General features: G+C 42.1%; 1 protein-coding gene and 2 non-coding genes across 3 annotated transcripts; 1 reads left to right on the forward strand and 2 right to left on the reverse strand.

The window, feature by feature from the left end:
- Positions 1-1,525: 1,525 nt before the first annotated feature.
- On the forward strand, positions 1,526-1,689 carry LOC116523738. Its single transcript, XR_004257109.1, has one exon. It is a non-coding gene; the product is annotated as a U1 spliceosomal RNA (small nuclear RNA).
- Positions 1,690-3,764: 2,075 nt separating this feature from the next.
- LOC116523745 lies at positions 3,765-3,928 on the reverse strand. The gene has a single exon (XR_004257115.1). It is a non-coding gene; the product is annotated as a U1 spliceosomal RNA (small nuclear RNA).
- Positions 3,929-6,433: 2,505 nt separating this feature from the next.
- PROX2 (prospero homeobox 2) lies at positions 6,434-16,184 on the reverse strand. The gene is given in 5 exon segments (XM_032231598.1): positions 6,434-6,927; positions 7,720-7,914; positions 9,270-9,382; positions 11,064-12,551; positions 15,106-16,184. Coding segments are annotated over 4 exon segments (1,848 nt in total). The 5' UTR covers positions 12,418-12,551; positions 15,106-16,184; the 3' UTR covers positions 6,434-6,741.
- Positions 16,185-17,176: the final 992 nt, after the last annotated feature.

The following is a 17,176-nucleotide window of genomic DNA, read 5'->3' on the forward strand; positions in this document are numbered from 1 at the left end:
CGGGCCACAGCAATGCGTGGCTGGGTACAGCTAGTAATAAATAAAATAGATAAAATACCCCAACTGAAGGACAGCAATGTTTGCTGAAACAGGCAAGAGTTGTTCTAGTAATATCCAATTCTCCACCGCCATTATCAGGAGTGGAACTCCTCCCTGGTTAGCAAAGAGGTGGCCAGCCAGTTTCACTCCACCTTCTGCTGCCCAGGCTAGTCTATAAGAAAAGCAGAGGAAGGGAATTTCCCAGGGATTCACTTTGCCAGTTCCATGCACAAGGCCTGCCCCATCATCATCACCACCACCACTCTTCTATGAGGACTTGCAGGTAACCTACAAGGTGTGAAGTAATAAAGCAATCTCTCACAATGAGGGAGTTTATACCCACCCGTCTATATTCCATAGGCCAGTATTTGAAATGCACAGGCCTAAGTCGTACCTAAGGGAACACTGGAACATTGTCCATATCTGCTCAAAGATGAAAATGTTTTATGAAATAGCTGCACCCCGAGGCTACATTTCAGGACAAGAGTGGGCTTGACTGCAGCCTCTTAATGCCACTCCTTCCCAGGGGGAGATGCATGGAATAACTTCTCCAACTGGCCTGGCACTTCTACCCCATCACACCTACTTCGAGGAGCTTTTTTTCCTCGCCTTAATTGATCAACATTTCAGCCGTCCAGGGCATACATCCGGTTAACTGAAGCAAGACAGGAAGAGTAGCACCGTTAAAACCAGTGAAGGCTCTGGTGAAAATCAGCAGTCCCCGAAACACTGAAAGATGAAGAGGTGGGCGGGCGGACAGATGCCAAGACTTGGAGGCTGCAGCTGGGCTGTGTGCCCATTGTGAACCAAGGAAAGATTATAATGGCCCTAGAAATTCTGAAGGTGCAGTTATTTCTAACTGTAGATAACTGGGCATGAGATTTAAGTAGGCTGTAATTTGGTCAATTCATCTCAGTCAATCCAAACGAAGGTTTGGATTATAAACAAGATTAGAAAGAGTTAGCCCTGTGCCTTCCAGCGGCTGCCATTGGAAATCAGCAAGTAGCGATACTGTCATAATGTAAATGAATTGAATCCTAATTCAGCCGCCAAACATTGAAAAATGAAACCGGCGGGCGAAGAGACGTCAAGAGTCGGAGGCTGCAGTTGTGCACTAGCAGCGTCCCACGGTCGTCCCCCCGCCCCGTCCCCGTCCCCGCCCCCGCCCCCGCCTCCGCAGAAAGCCGGGCGAGCGAGGCACCGCCCAGCGCACACTGTCCATTCGGCGAAGGGCCGAGAAAGAGGAGGAGCTCCGCGGGTCCTATGCAGATGAGGCGCCGGCGCCGGGCATTGTGGGGAAGCGACAAGTGCGGCGCACGGAGGATCGCGAGTGTGTGTGCCTCCCACGGCCTCCGCTCGCGGTGTTGTCAGCAAGTTTCCGTGTGTGAGAAGCGTGATCTGGAGGAAGTGGGCGACGTACTATGGGCCACCATGAGCTGAAGTGAGTGGAGCGATGATGGGAGCGGGTCCCGGCGCGAAGCAAAGCATACTTACCTGGCAGGGGAGACACCTTGATCATGAAGGAGGTTTTCCCAGGGTGAGGCTCATCCATTGCACTTCGGGTGTGCTGACCCCTGCGATTTCCCCAAATGCGGGAAACTCGACTGCATAATTTGTGGTAGTGGGGGACTGCGTTCGCGCTTTCCCCTGATTTTTCTGGTTAAAGGATAGATCAATGGATTTTGTTTTTGTGGGTCATTGTTACCTTACGAGGATGTCTTTTTTTGTTTCGCTATATTGTCATCCGGTTTTCCTCGGACTTTTGTGGAAAGAGGCTCTGATAATTCTTCATTTGCACTAAATCGGTGGAAATTGCTAAGGAGACAGACAACCGTTCCACAAATATATGATACATATCTCCCACCATGGGAAACAACTCTCCTAAACCTTTGTTCCTAATTAGATTCACAGTAAAATATCAAGCTGCTTAAAAAGGGTAAAGTTCTATGTATTTTACATTTTTCTTTATAACTAATCATAAATAGCTTAAGTACCAGGTTAAATTGTTTGTTTGTTTGTTTGTTTTATTGAGCTTGTATGCCGCCCACTCCCGAAGGACTCTGGGCGGCTTACAATAAAACAAGGGAGGGGGATAATACACAAGACAACATATTAAAATATACAACAGTCACAATTTCCGAGGGGCTGGATATTTCGAAAGCCCCCGGGCCTGCTGGAGCAGCCAGGACTTAACGGCTTTGCGGAAGGCTGGGAGGGTAGTGAGGGTCCGGATCTCCACGGGGAGATCGTTCCAGAGGGCTGGAGCTGCAACAGAGAAGGCTCCCCCGGGGAGTCGCCAGCCGACATTGGCTGGCAGATGGGATCCGGAGAAGGCCTAACCTGTGTGATCTAATCGGTCTATGGGAGGTAATCGGCAGGAGGCGGTCTCTCAGGTACCCAGGTCTGATGCCATGAAGCGGATCCGGAGACTAATGGGTAACCAGTGCAGCTCGCGGAGGATAGGTGTGACGTGGGTGTACCTGGGTGCACCCACGATCGCTCGTGCGGCTGCATTCTGGACCAGCTGGAGTCTTCGAACACTCTTCAAGGGCAGCCCCATGTAGAGCGTGTTACAGTAATCCAGTCTTGAGGTCACGAGGGCATGAGTGACTGTCTGAAGAGCCTCCCGATCCAGGTAGGGTCGCAATTGGTGCACCAGGCGAACCTGGGCAAAGGTCCCCCTAGTCACAGCTGACAAATGGTGTTCTAAGGTCAGCTGAGGATCCAGGAGGAACAGTGATTTCCAGTGTGCAGGCCTTGGTAAAAAAAAAGCTGCCGCCTTTGCTGCCAGCAGGTAGGGGATCTCTTAGGGGGAAAAAAACATGCAACCAACTCAGTCAAATACAATAAAGTTTCCATAGTTGACCATTTCTCAGATTGATTACCTCCCTAAAATGACTTAATTTTCATAGACCGGACATATAGTATGTATCTTGACCACCTAGACTTTGACACACAGTACTAATGGGCTGCTGGGGGTTCGCAGGGGTTCAGAAGAACCTCTAGCTAAGATTCTATGCAGTTCGGAGAATCCCCAAATCCCAGTCCTGGCTGGGCCCGCCAACCCCACCCTCCCATGAGTCCCCTCGCAGCCCATTTTGGATGCAGGTAAGTGCAGGGTACGCACAGAGGCTCAGAGATGGTGAAAAATGGGCCTACCAGAGGTTGGCTGTTTCCTTAGCAATTTCCACTGATCTAGTGATTAGAATTATGAGACCCTCTTTCCATGTTTCTCCAAGAAAACATTGGATTTGAGAATCTATATATATAAATGCCAAAACACACAGGAATCAAGAAATCTCCAGAACTGTAAAGCCTACAAAATTGAAATTTGGCATGTATGTTCCTCTTGGCTTCTAGGTGCTTGGTAACAAAAATATTTTTCGAAATGATGATCAGGGCATTAGTATTTCATATATTATCATCACTCTCTGATATTAAGGACTTAGACTTCTACTCCCCCCTCAAGTTCAATCTGAAAACTTGGACTTGGCCAGCAAGTGACTCATCCATCCTGCGGGCTGTGAGTTTGGAGAGGAACCTAAGGGAAAGGTGGTGATGAGATAGGAGCTTCTTGTAGGGCACGGCTAAGGATAAGAGATGTTTCCGTGGGAGTTCTGGTGAGAGTGAAGTAGAGAACTAGCGAAGCACTAAAAATACACATGCTCGTAATGCAGTGACCGATACAAAAAAAATATATTGATCTATCCTTTAACCAGAAAAATCAGGGGAAAGCGCGAACGCAGTCCCCCACTACCACAAATTATGCAGTCGAGTTTCCCGCATTTGGAGAAATCGCAGGGGTCAGCACACCCGAAGTGCAATGGATGAGCCTCACCCTGGGAAAACCTCCTTCATGATCAAGGTGTCTCCCCTGCCAGGTAAGTATGCTTTGCTTCGCGCCGGGACCCGCTCCCATCATCGCTCCACTCACTTCAGCTCATGGTGGCCCATAGTACGTCGCCCACTTCCTCCAGATCACGCTTCTCACACACGGAAACTTGCTGACAACACCGCGAGCGGAGGCCGTGGGAGGCACACACACTCGCGATCCTCCGTGCGCCGCACTTGTCGCTTCCCCACAATGCCCCGCGCCGGCGCCTCATCTGCATAAGGCCCGCGGAGCTCCTCCTCTTTCTCGGCCCTTCGCCGAATGGACAGTGTGCGCTGGGCGGTGCCTCGCTCGCCCGGCTTTCTGCGGAGGCGGGGGCGGGGGCGGGGACGGGGACGGGGCGGGGGGACGACCGTGGGACGCTGCTAGTGCACAACTGCAGCCTCCGACTCTTGACGTCTCTTCGCCCGCCGGTTTCATTTTTCAATGTTTGGTGGCTGAATTAGGATTCAATTCATTTACATTATGACAGTATCGCTACTTGCTGATTTCCAATGGCAGCCGCTGGAAGGCACAGGGCTAACTCTTTCTAATCTTGTTTATAATCCAAACCTTCGTTTGGATTGACTGAGATGAATTGACCAAATTACAGCCTAGGTAAATCTCATGCCCAGTTATCTACAGTTAGAAATAACTGCACCTTCAGAATTTCTAGGGCCATTATAATCTTTCCTTGGTTCACAATGGAATCTATGTTGAATTTGCAACATCAAAATGCTAACCTATTACACTTTTTATTGGGGTAACTCAAGAAAATGCAACCAGGCAAAAGTCCAGCAAAAAAATGTATTAATTTATTACGTTTTTATTTTCCCAGGGAACTCAAAATATAGTTCTTCATTCTCACAACAACCCTATGAAATACGTTTAATTAAGAAAACGGGCATTGCTGTCAGCCAGTTGTCAGGATGAGAATTTGAACGAAGAGAAGCAAAACACACAAACTTCAGATTCCTTACAATTTAAAGGGAACGTATTAAGTGATATTTTTAATGTAGGTAACAAGAGACACTGCAGAGAACTGTTGTTCAATTAAATAGTACAGCACTGGATGGACAGAGAGTGTGACCTGATATAAAACATCTTCCTATGTTCTTATCCTTTTGGGGAATGGGGTTATTGGCATAGGGCCGGGTTACTCTGTGATCCCAATTAAGAGTCATTACTAATCTCATTCAAGAGATGACATAGTCTTACCACTCTTCTAGATAAGACATGAGCCAGAGAGTGAGATGCAGACAAAGGAGACTATGAAAGCAAAAGGAATTTTCCCATGGTGGAGGTAAAGTTGTAGTCACTCATCTTGAGTCAGTAAGTATTGTTTTTATACCAGCCTGAAATCCACTGTCCACATTACATATCCATTTCCTGCATCTAGTGCTGCTTTTCCCTGTCCTGCCGGTCACCTGATTTCCCTCCCTAGTAGCTTAATAGATTTTGCTAACTTCAGGCTTGACCTTTGTCAGACTAAGGAGGGAAATAGTATTTTAACTCTGGTACAATTTAGGAAGACTTAAGGTTGTCTCACTCATGGCCTGAGCATGAAATGAAGACATGAAAATGACAGAAATCAATATAATGAGAACACTATGTTTCTTGAAAGAATGGCACAAGGTATAAATGTTAATGTAGATCAGGAGTGTGAAACTGGGGGCCCGCGGGCTGGATGCATTATCCGCAGGCCATGTCTACCCCACCTCCACGAATGGAAAAAACATCAAGTGACAACAACGTGACAACGTGAGTTTGACACCCATGATGTAGATGCTTATTTAATAATAAATGTATTGCCCCTCCTTTTCAAACATTAGTTTTCTAAAGGTAGCTCATTATGCTAAGGGATCTATAAATTCTGTTAGGACCATTGAACAAAAGTAGAATGTGCCTAAATTCATATTTATAACAGAGTATTTTAAGAGTTCATATTCTGAGAAAAAAATAACAGAATTTAAATGGATGTATTAGATGAGGGCTGTCAAACTCCCAGCCCATGGGCCAAATGTGTCACGCACTGGCCATGCCCATACCCAGTTTAGCAAAGGGGGAGAAAGTCCTGATACGTCACATGACGCCACTGTGACATGAGTGACACCACTGTATTAGGTAATTGTACAGAAGTATTATCTTATAAACATTTATGGCAATTCAGTAGATTTCAAGGAAATGTATCATATTTATTATTTATCCTATCATACTATTGACTGATCACACTGCAGCTTGGCTCCGCATTCTTTTTCAGAGGAGATAAAGAAGGATTGTAGAAAACAATCCTTGATGAAACGGTGTTGCCTATAGGGCTTCAGTGGGGTTTGCCTTCTCTGCCTGGCATCTGATTTATGAAACATCCTCTCCCCAGATATACAGATGGCCCCAATCCAATTGGGCCTTCAGAGAAATAGTGAAAACTTGGATTTTCTCCCAGATACTGAATCCAGTGGATCCAGTGGTGGAGTAAATGAAAGAGATGGTAGACAAATGATTGCAAGTTTTATTGGACCCTCATCGTCTTTTTAATGTACGGTACTATATTCTGTTACTGCAAAGTGTTCCTTTTGGTAGACAGGCAGCTATATGTCTGCTTATATAGTTTGCTTAATAAATAAGTAATAAAACATACAACTAAGGGATACACCCGAAAACGTTTCTGTATATAGTCCCAAAATGTTCCTTTCATATATTTATAAAATATTAGAATATTGATCGTACTTTCTCTGTTGATTCAGATTTCAATTGTTGCCTTAGTATACAGTCAAAACTTACACAACAGTAAATGTAGAATCATTTCAATCACATGCCATGATCACTGTACATTAATCTTGGGTAAATTCCTTAGGGCAATTAGAGGATTTAAATACATCTGGGATCTCACTATCAAGCTTGGAAATTATTTTGTAAATTGGTTTTTTCCAGGAAGGATCCAAATCCCGCCCTGCTCTGACAGCACTAAAGAATTCCTGAAGGGTCAGACTGGCAACATCCAAGAAACCATCAGGAACCTGTGAAGATAGAATGAAAAGTTTAGGAAAAGTTTATTAATTTGACACCTGTATGATCAACGATCAGCCTCATTTTAGCAAAGCTATTGCACTGCGGTGTTTGCTAGAAACTACCTATGTTCCCCAAGTTACCATTAATTTTATACCATAATTGATAAATTGTCAATTCATGGTCCTAAAACCATCTACCTCTAACCATTATGGTTTAATATCAGAATTGGATCCTGTCGAGCAGGGACTCATCCATTAAGAGTATCTTATTTAATTATCCCGTTATGTATTGTTCTGTACCTGTTCTCTAAAAAACTTTATACGGTTCACAATTTAAAAACATCAATATAAATATCCATCAGAATAACAAAAACACCCTTAATGTTAAGATCCTCCTTAACAAAATGTGACAAAGGAATACAGTATGCATGGGGCTTTGCATTCAACAGTAGCAGAACAATCACAGAGAAGACTGTATATGTGTGAACAACTGCTCAAGTACTTACACCACATAATGTTATCATTTAAGCAGCTACATTGTTACTTCATTAAATGTATTTGGAATAGAAACTTCTGTTATTCTTATTAGATAATTCAGGTAGTATTTCAACACTTTAAGTCTCTAAATAGTAGGATCAGAATGTAATCAGTATCACCATTGTTTGAGATGCAGGGCTGTGATACAGCTTCCTCAATTAGTTTCACAATAAATAATAATTAAGCTAAGGTGATCTCTGTGGTATTCTGATCTGAAGAGATTGTGGATGGTGCTTTTTCTATGCTACTCAAATATAGTCTCACCTCAAAATCATTCCCTTTGTTGTAATGGACATTGAGGATCTGGAAGAGAGCACAGTCCCTGGTAACGATAAGATCACCGAGTTCAGTGATTCCTTCCAAGAGAGCTTGTCTTGCAAATTTTTCCATCTGGATGTAATAAAATTCACGGAAATTGCTAAACCACTTGATGAGCTGGGAGGTGATACAGCGAGTAAACTGTTAAAAAAGTTAACACTGCATTATATGCGAACTTCTGTTTTCTCTGTGTGGGAAGTTATCATCCAGCCCTCTCCCAGAAAAATGAAATATCATAGGAAATATTGAAAAGGCAGAATATTTCTCTGGATGTGAAAAGTAAGAAACATGTTTTAAAAGACAGAATAGTTGCCTGTAGCTTTCTGCCCATCCCCCGTTAATGGGTCATTAAGACTAGCCAGGCTAGCCCACTTTACATAATAAAGACTTCACCAGCAGCTACAGAAAGGCATGATAATATACTCAGCTGACCACAAGGCATCTGAGAACTTATCACAGCCTAGGGAGTAGCCCCCTGCATGGCACCATTGGAGTCTGACAACCAATCAGAATACATTTCTTACACAGGAACAGGAAACAGAGAGGTGGGACTAAACAGGGTATAAAAAGCCTAGCAAGCCCCTTCCTCAGTCATTCTCTCTTCTTCTCCATCAACACTGAAACATGTGATCACCTTTTCTGTTCAGGGCTCAAGCCATGTGGCCCTGTCCAACAATAAACCATCTTTCCAAGCAGCCTCCATGTCTCCAGTGTCTTCTTCCCCACTTGGAGCTGAACCCAGAAGGACATTTCTTTCAACATCTGGACACTACATTGTATTATATCTGTGTATGTGCTTCCTCCAAAAACATTCCCTAGCAGTGGTGGGATTTAAATAATTTAACAACCGATTCTCTGCCCTAATAATTTCTTCCAACAACCAGTTCACCAAACTGCTCAGAAAGTTAACAACCGGTTCTCCCGAAGTGGTGCAAACTGGCTGAATCCCACCATTGCATATAGGTAGTCCTTTCATAACGAAGTAACTGGAAGTGGAATTTCCATTACTAAGAAATATAATAGTAAAGTATGATGTCACGTGATTGTGCACTTATTGACAGAAATTCCAGCACTTTGGCTTGCTGTTGTTAAGAAAATCACTCTGGATTGTTACCACTTGAAACTTTCTGCTGGCTTCCCTACTGAATTTGTGTATAGGAAGCTGAGAGAGATGGTTGCACACAGCAATCACATGGACATGCAATGTCATAAGGGATATTGCAACAGTCAGAACGTCAAGGTCATAAGTACCACTTTGTTGGTGTTAATATACAGTAGGTCAATAGTTTCTGAACAAGTGGTCATTAGGCAAAGATCATGGGTACAGTGTCAATCTGCAAGGATTTTGTACACAGCTGGACATAATATAATTGGTACTTAATTTTTGCATCATCTTTGCTTCCCTTTCCAGTTTTCACAAATATCCATGCTCTGCTAAGGGTTTTTTTGGAGAATCTGTTATACGTTAGCAATGAAATACATGAAGTTAAGCTTACCTGTATATCTGGAAAATAAGCTTTCAACAGGGAAGATGTGGGATAGCGCGAGAAGAAGAACATCAGTTTAGCCTTTTTCAGATGGCCTGGGGTCAAAGCTTCCTGGATTTATTCTGGAGTCAAGGAAAAAAATATTTGCCCAACTTGGGGCTGTACAGCTATCTAAATGCATAGGACAGGATCAGTGGTGGGTTTCCATTTTTTTTACTACCAGTTCGCTCATGCGTGCGACGCTTCTGTGCTTGCATAGAAGCATCCAGGCAGGTGGGCGGAGCCTCCTGCCATCGCCACTACTGGTTCGCCCAATCTGGGCCGAACCGGGAGCAACCTACCTCTGGACAGGATGTGTACCACCTATTGGGAATGCCTTACATTAAAAGCCATTTTTTCTGCAATTACAAATCAGCTGCAGACTGCTCTCATACAAGCCCAAGAAAGCATTTTTGCTTTAAAAGTGTTTCCAGGAGCAGATGGTACTTGAAAGCCCAGGTATGCTCCAAATCCTACTGTACTCCTCAAATCAGATATTCTGCACAGCCCAACCAATGCTACATGTCCCCATGAGATTCCTTTCTATTGACGTGTTCTATATAAATACAATAGCAATGTTATCAGATGAGACGTTGGGGGAAAAAATCTAGGATCTCATCTTGGAAGACGTGTAAAGAAATACAGATTAACACCTAAAGGGTGATGTCCCGGCCAGAACATAAAGATGCCCAATAGTGCCACTATAATGGAAATATTGTCTTAAACCTGTACAATGGAGACTAGCAATGGAGGCCTATTTTTTTATTTTATGCTTCATCTGATTGATGAAAGTAGAAATCAGTTAACTCATTGTCATAAAAGTAACTTTGGATATATAGCCTAGTATTGTGTAACATTTCTCTCTGCAGTGACAGCTTTCATTTAAATTCATTTTACAAGAGTAGAAGGAAATACCATATTTTTCGGATTGTAAGACACCCCTGACTATAAGACGCACCTAAATATAGAAGAGGGGGGGGGAAGATTTTGGCCTCCGTATGCTGCATTCTCAGCCCTTGTGGGGGGGCTTTGTTTTGGCCCTTTTGAGGCTTTTTTCTACTCATTTTTCAAGGCTTTTGGGCCCATTTTTTAGGCTTTTTTCGGGCCATTTTTCCCCAAAAAAAGTTCTCCCCAAAACCTGAAAAATAGGCAGAAAAAAGCCTCAAAAATGGGCAGAAAAAAGCCCCCAAAACAGGCTGAAAAAAGGCCTAACCCCCCCCCCAAAAGTCTGAAAATGGGGTGTTCAGAGGCCAAAAAATGGCCAGTGGGTGGGCGGGGCTTCGGCAATATTCAGTCTATAAGACGCACAGACATTTTTACCCCCTTTTGGGAGACAAAAAAGTGCGTCTTATAGACCGAAAAATACAGGTAGCACAATTCAGATTTTACATCAAGGTAATAGCATTCAAGCATCTTTCTTATAAATAATAGACTATTAATTTGTTTGGCAAGTGGCAACTAAAGGGATGTGGCTATAGGAGAAACAAAACATTTCAAAATGTTTTTGGGGATTCCAAAGGGAACGATGTCTTAAGTCTTGCCTTTTGTCTCTTACCTCTTGGCAAAAATAGGCTCAATCTTTTTTGTGCAGTGTCACTTTTTTAAGGAGGATAAAATGGAACAAATAAAGCCCTCATTTGATTCAAATTGTCAGGAAAGATTGACTCTAACCACTTCAGAAATGTTTGGGGAATATTAAATGGGTATTAATGAGTTGCATGCAAGCTGTCTCTCCTACCCTAAATTCAAAGAGGTTTTAAAGACCTCTAAAGGATATATTTCTTGCTGAGAAGTACACTCCATCCACCATTGCATGCATTTCAGCAAGCATTGGATTTGTAGAAGGAAGAGAAGCCAAACTTTCCAAGCGCGGTGGATATTGTTGTTTCATGCCTGATGGTTTGAGTTTGATTGGTTGCCATGGCACTTCTAAAGACTCAGGAGATACCATTCTTGGAGGACTGTTCCAATGGCCTTTTTGACCACAGAATAACATTTGACTAAGAATGCCATTTTCTTGAACTTCAGAGGTCAAGATCAAGGGAAAATTCTCTGGTGCCTGGCAAAGTTTTCTCTCTCTTTTTGTTTGGATGGGGTCAATAGGAAAGCCTAGAGATTTTTCTGCAATTAATGATATAGGACCTTTAGGAGAAGAAATCTTAGGCAGCCACTTACTGGGTATATTTCTTCCAACAGCTGTCCCTATGGAATTATTGGGCAACTGAGATGGAAGGCTTGATGATTTAGGCAAGATCTTTTTCAAAACTGAATCTACAGCGTGTGTCATTACCTGTGTTAATTCTTGTTTTAATATTTCTGAAAGTGTTTTTTCTTCCAAATTTTGAATGCCTGTATCTTCTTTCTCTGACAGCACAAGGTCTCTTACTCTGGGTGTGCTTTTCCATAAACAATCTTTATGCTGGTCGCAACACAACACTTGACTGTTGGTGTCTATCTTTCCACTATACATCTTCAACAAGCCCATAGTTCTCTCTATACTTTCTTGGCTTGGATTAGAATCATTTTCCTCATCACGTTGAAGAAACCTGTCTCCAAGTTGCTTCAACTGATGTTGCAAAGTATAGAGCTGTTTTTTCAGCTGAAGGAATTCTTCTGCTGAGATGCTGCTTCTAGGAGGTCTTGTTAGGGAAATTCCTGGCAAACTTTGCTGTTGAGGAAGTTTTTGTTTCCTCTTGTTCTGTCTACTGCTTTCCTTTCCTTTCTCAAAATTGTGGTCCTGTTCCTCCAGAGTACCGGACACTATTGGGTTTGGCATGATACTCATTCCCTGGATAATATTTTCCACTCTAGCTCTCTTAGCTTGTAATTGTTCATTATGGAATTGGGTTGTGTTACCAAAACCATAGGTAGGCAATGGACTCATGGCAATAGCTTCCCTAGAAGATGGGTGCTCAGCTTTCTGTGAGCAGGGGAGAAGAAAGCTTATATCTAGCTCACTATTTACTTCTGACTGATTAAGAAGATGAGATATAATCGATTCATAATAAGGAGGGCGAAAAGAATAATTTCCTTCAGTACAAAACTCTCCTTTTTGTCCATCTACACATATAGAACTAGGAATATAATTATATTGATTAGCAATACTATTCACATTCATAACTCTTTCTTCTTTCAGGACAATGAATTGATATCCAGTAAAACAGTGAAAATTGTAGAGGGAGATACAGCTTTTGATTTTGAGAGCAGAGGTGCCTTGGGACTTTGTTTTTTATATTTTAATTAGCTAGGAATCTGGAGCAGAAAGAAAAGAATAAAATATATTTAGTATGTAAACACATATGTGATTAACTGCAGTGTACAGTGTACAAATCAGATATTGAGGACTCTGCAAATAAAATAGTCAGTGCAAGAAAAACAAAACGCTAATCTACCTGTTGGTAGATTAAATGTTACATCTTGCCCAAGTTAGTAAGTTTAAAACACTCCTAATGAGAGCCTGGTTGATGAATATGAAGAAAGCAATCTTTGCTATCAGGTTCACAATGTAATAGGATTAACTGATTTATCACTGTATCATTTATCTTCTTGGATATAACTCTAGTATTTGGAATTTATCAAGATTTCTGGATATTTTGGACATGGGACCTGGTAAAAAAAAACTATAATACAAGTAATCCTTGATTTAATGACCACAACAGAGCTCAGATTTTCTCTTGTTAAATCAGGCCGTTGTTAAGTGAGTTTTGCCCCATTTAACAACCTTTTTTGCTATAGTTGTTAAGTGAATCACTGTAGTTGTTAAATTAGTAACGTGTTTGTTAAGTTAATCTGGCTTCCCCATTGACTTTGTTTATCGGAAGCTGGCTGAGAAACTTGCACACTGTGATTACATGAGCCCAGGATAGGACCTCTGTCGCAAATTCATGGCAGTTGCCAAGTGCCTTCATTTTCATCGCATGAAGGGTGGTGGTGGTGCTGCAACAATCATAAGTTGAAAACAGAAGTTACGTTTTCGGTGGCGCAGTAGTTAAATGCAGTTCTGCAGGCTACTTCAGCTGACTGTAGTTCTGCAGTTTGGCTGTTCAAATCTCACCGGCTCAGGGTTGACTCAGCCTTCCATCCTTCCGAGGTGGGTAAAATGAGGACCCGGATTGTTGTTGGGGGCGATATGCTGACTCTGTAAACCGCTTAGAGAGGGCTGAAAGCACTATGAAGCGGTATATAAGTCTAACTGCTATTGCTATTGCTATTTTTCAATGAAGTTTGTAACTTCAAGCGGTCACTAAATGAATAGTTGTAACTCGAGGACATCCTGCACAACATTGAAAACTGATGTGCAAAAATGGATTGTTGATATGCACTATTTGAATTGGTCTTATTTCTTTTATTGTTTTTCTGTCCCTTTTGTGTTTTTGATTAGTTTTTGACAAATGGGACAGGAAGAAAACATTATCATTTTTTGGGGAACTGTTTGTAAGTTTTCCCAGTAAAGTTGATATTATCTTGCATTATTCATATGTATATTTCTTTTCTGGTAATTAAGTTGAAACAATAATAAAGCAAATATAAACTATTCGTGAGTTAGTTTAGAAGGTTAGCAGAGGCCGATGTCATCAGTACTCAAGTGGAAGACCACCAGAGAATGTAAGTACTGTAAACTAGAGTGAGAACTGAAAAACATCCAAAAGAAAGCATGGCTACTCATGGCTACGTTGGATATCACCAGGAATCAAGCCATCCCATAATATTCTGAATCTGAGTTAATAGCATCACTCATGTAGATTATTAGCAGATCACTCATGTAGATTATTAGCACACATCCAACATGTGCACAATAAGGAACGTCAGCCAGTAACTCAGCTAATGTTTTCTTTGCACTTAAGTGTAAATCCTCAAAGCAGCAACACATACTATAATAAAAGCTTTCCTCTTGAGAATATATAATACTTTGGATTTACTGTAGCCCAGTGTCCTGTCCAGAAATGGGCAGATCTTGTTTACCAATCTAGATTAACAACAGTTGGTCATAGATATTACGGTCAGCAAGGTATCCACCTTACAATGATAGATTGGCAGTACCTTCAAACTGCAGGAGATCCATATCAAGTAATTTCTCTAATTTCAAATCCAAGGAATATTTGACCCAAATTCCTTTATTTTATCAGGTATCAAAGTTAGTTTTACTGGACCTCATCCATGTCTAGGTTGTCTGTTCACTTTTCTGTTTCAAATGTCACTAAAAAGTATTGTTGAGTCTCACAGCACCCATATTTTGCAATCCTTGAAACTATTCTAAAATGAAAGACGTTTACTGAGGTTTTTTTCTTAATCTGTATGTATCTTCTGGCTCCCCTTAGGTACTTTTTCTGTAAGAGACTGCAGTCTTGTTGCTGAATTGGATTCCAAGAATGTGACTACTTTGGAATATGACATACATTAATTCAGTCTCCTAATTTATGCTCATTATGAATTATCACTTGCACTCTCATACCTTGCTTTACTGCTCTGAATGAAGACAAATATATAAGTATTTAAAAGTGAATCATTTTCCAGTTTAAAGTTCTCTCCTAAACAACCTCTCAATATCTGGTTAGGAGGTTTTGAGCCACATCAAATAAGACAATGCCAATGATCAAAAATAACTTAAAACTCAAAAGTAGCTAACCTCAGAAGTACAGTTATAAAAATAATACAAAGAAAACAAATTTACAAGAGAGCATGACACATGAATTTACAAGTATATAAAGTCAAATTTTTAAGAAGGGAAAAATATTGCAGCATCCCTCCACCAATAGACTACCCAACATTGATCCCTTTCTTGTGTTCCCAGACATAAAACACTCACCTTGGCTTCCTTCTCCTTTGAAAGCATCTGAAGCCTGCTGTTAAATAAGAAAGGGGCAGAGTTGTCAACAAAGACCACCCAGTGATCACAATATCAGAGTCACAAATAGGGAGTGAGGGAAATCATGAACAGCCAACCAGTTTGAGGAGCCTATGAATATGCAAAGGAAACCAAAATCCATGTCTTGCATTTTCTCAGTACACAGAAAGGCTTGAGATGCTATAGTTCTGAAGTGTGTGTGTGTGTGTGTGTGTGTACACATGTACACACACATACTATAGGATAGTATTAGTAGGGTAGAGTGCCCCTGGACAAATAGTATTATTAGTTAAGAATCATTGTTCCTATAATGCTTGTGTTTAGTGAATATTTTGTGACAAACAGATGCATAGAAAAATGAAGGCTTCGGTGGGGAAGTGTTATTATTTTGCATACCTCAATAACATACTATGAATGACAATTGTTAGATAACAAACTGTTGCCCTGGCTTTGGCTGCTATTCCAAATACACAACTTCTGTCTTGCTGATTATGTCCATCATGAATGCATTGCAGATTTTCTCCTGCTTCTGCCAACACAGGGTTTTGCATGATTTTTTTTTTTAATACTGTTTATGTTACAGGGATGGGGTGAATGCCATTTTGGCTATTTCCAATACTAGCTATGGTCACTTGCTGCCAGCATCATCAGGGGCATCCGTGGGGGTTGAAAAAGTCAAAATGTCAGCCACAACTATGCAGTCTGCTTTAACCCATTTTTGTGGAACACATGCCAAAAGAAGTGGGCTTACAACTGCATGGTTGTGCTTTAACTTTAATTGTTTTAACTTTCTTGTGCCCACTTTCCTCTGCAGGTGTCAGCCAGGCTATTTCTGGACACCCTGTAGTGCTGTTTCACAGCCAAGCGACAACACAGCCCATTCGAAGCAACCACCTAGGCATACCGATCCTCCTCCCACCCCACCTTAAGAACAGTTGGCTGTTTTTCTCTGTTGGTGATCATGATGCTCAGTGGGAGAGGGGAAATGGCAACCAGAATATAGAGTAACAGAGTTGGAAGGGACCTTGGAGATCTTCTAGTCCAACCCCCTGCCTAGGCAGGAAAGCCTACACTACTTCAGACAAATGGTTATTCAATCTCTTCTTAAAGACTTCCAGTGTTGGAGCATTCACAACTTCTGGAGGCCAGCTGTTCCACTGATTAATTGTTCTAACTGTCAGGAAATTTCTCCTCAGTTCTGAGTTGCTTCTCTCCTTGATTAGTTTCCACCCATTGCTTCTTGTCGTATCTTCAGGTGCCTTGGAGAATAGTTTGACTCCCTCTTCTTTGTGGTAGCCCCTGAGATATCGAAACGCTGCTATCATGTCTCCCCTAGTCCTTCTTTTCATTAAACTAGTTCCTGCAATCGTTCTTCATGTTTTAGCCTCCAGTCCCCTAATCATCTTTGTTGCTCTTCTCTGCACTCTTATATATATGATATAGTTAATTTCAAAATATATTTTTATTATTTTGTGGGGGCTGCATTACTGTTTAATGCTGCATGCCGCCCACAGGTTGGATATATCTGAATCGAAATGCTAATGACAGCCCGTCTCATCAGCCTCAGGGCTCGGGCGCGACAGCTCTGCTGCTGGAGGTTTGCGTGGTAAAACCACAGCACCCATCTCATCATATTCCCTCCCCATAGACGCCTAGGCATATCCCCCCTTCACAAGATGTGAGGTTCGGATTAAAACGTGTTGTTCCTTTTCGGTTATCGCCCGTGTAAGAAGCGGCTTGTTTCCCGACGTCATCCGGTTTTAAAGCAGGGGCTTCCTTCGTTGCTTCTCGCAGGCGACTTTCCCACCTTTTTCAGAGAATTAAAAATAAACGACTTTTCATACAGAAGTTACACGCCACTCAAGGACCAGCTCCGCACATAAAACGCTTCGATCTCCAACTCCTCGCCCCTTTTCTCTTAGCTAGCCCTAAGGACGATTCAACCTATCCGCGCTTCCTCGTTTGCACCGATTGGTACGTCCCGTTCAATTCGCCCCCCCCCCACTGCTGGCCTACTGTTGGTCGGTCCCAA

The sequence above is a fragment of the Thamnophis elegans genome, chromosome 1 (assembly GCF_009769535.1).
Source record: "Thamnophis elegans isolate rThaEle1 chromosome 1, rThaEle1.pri, whole genome shotgun sequence".
NCBI classification, from domain to species: Eukaryota; Metazoa; Chordata; class Lepidosauria; order Squamata; family Colubridae; genus Thamnophis; species Thamnophis elegans.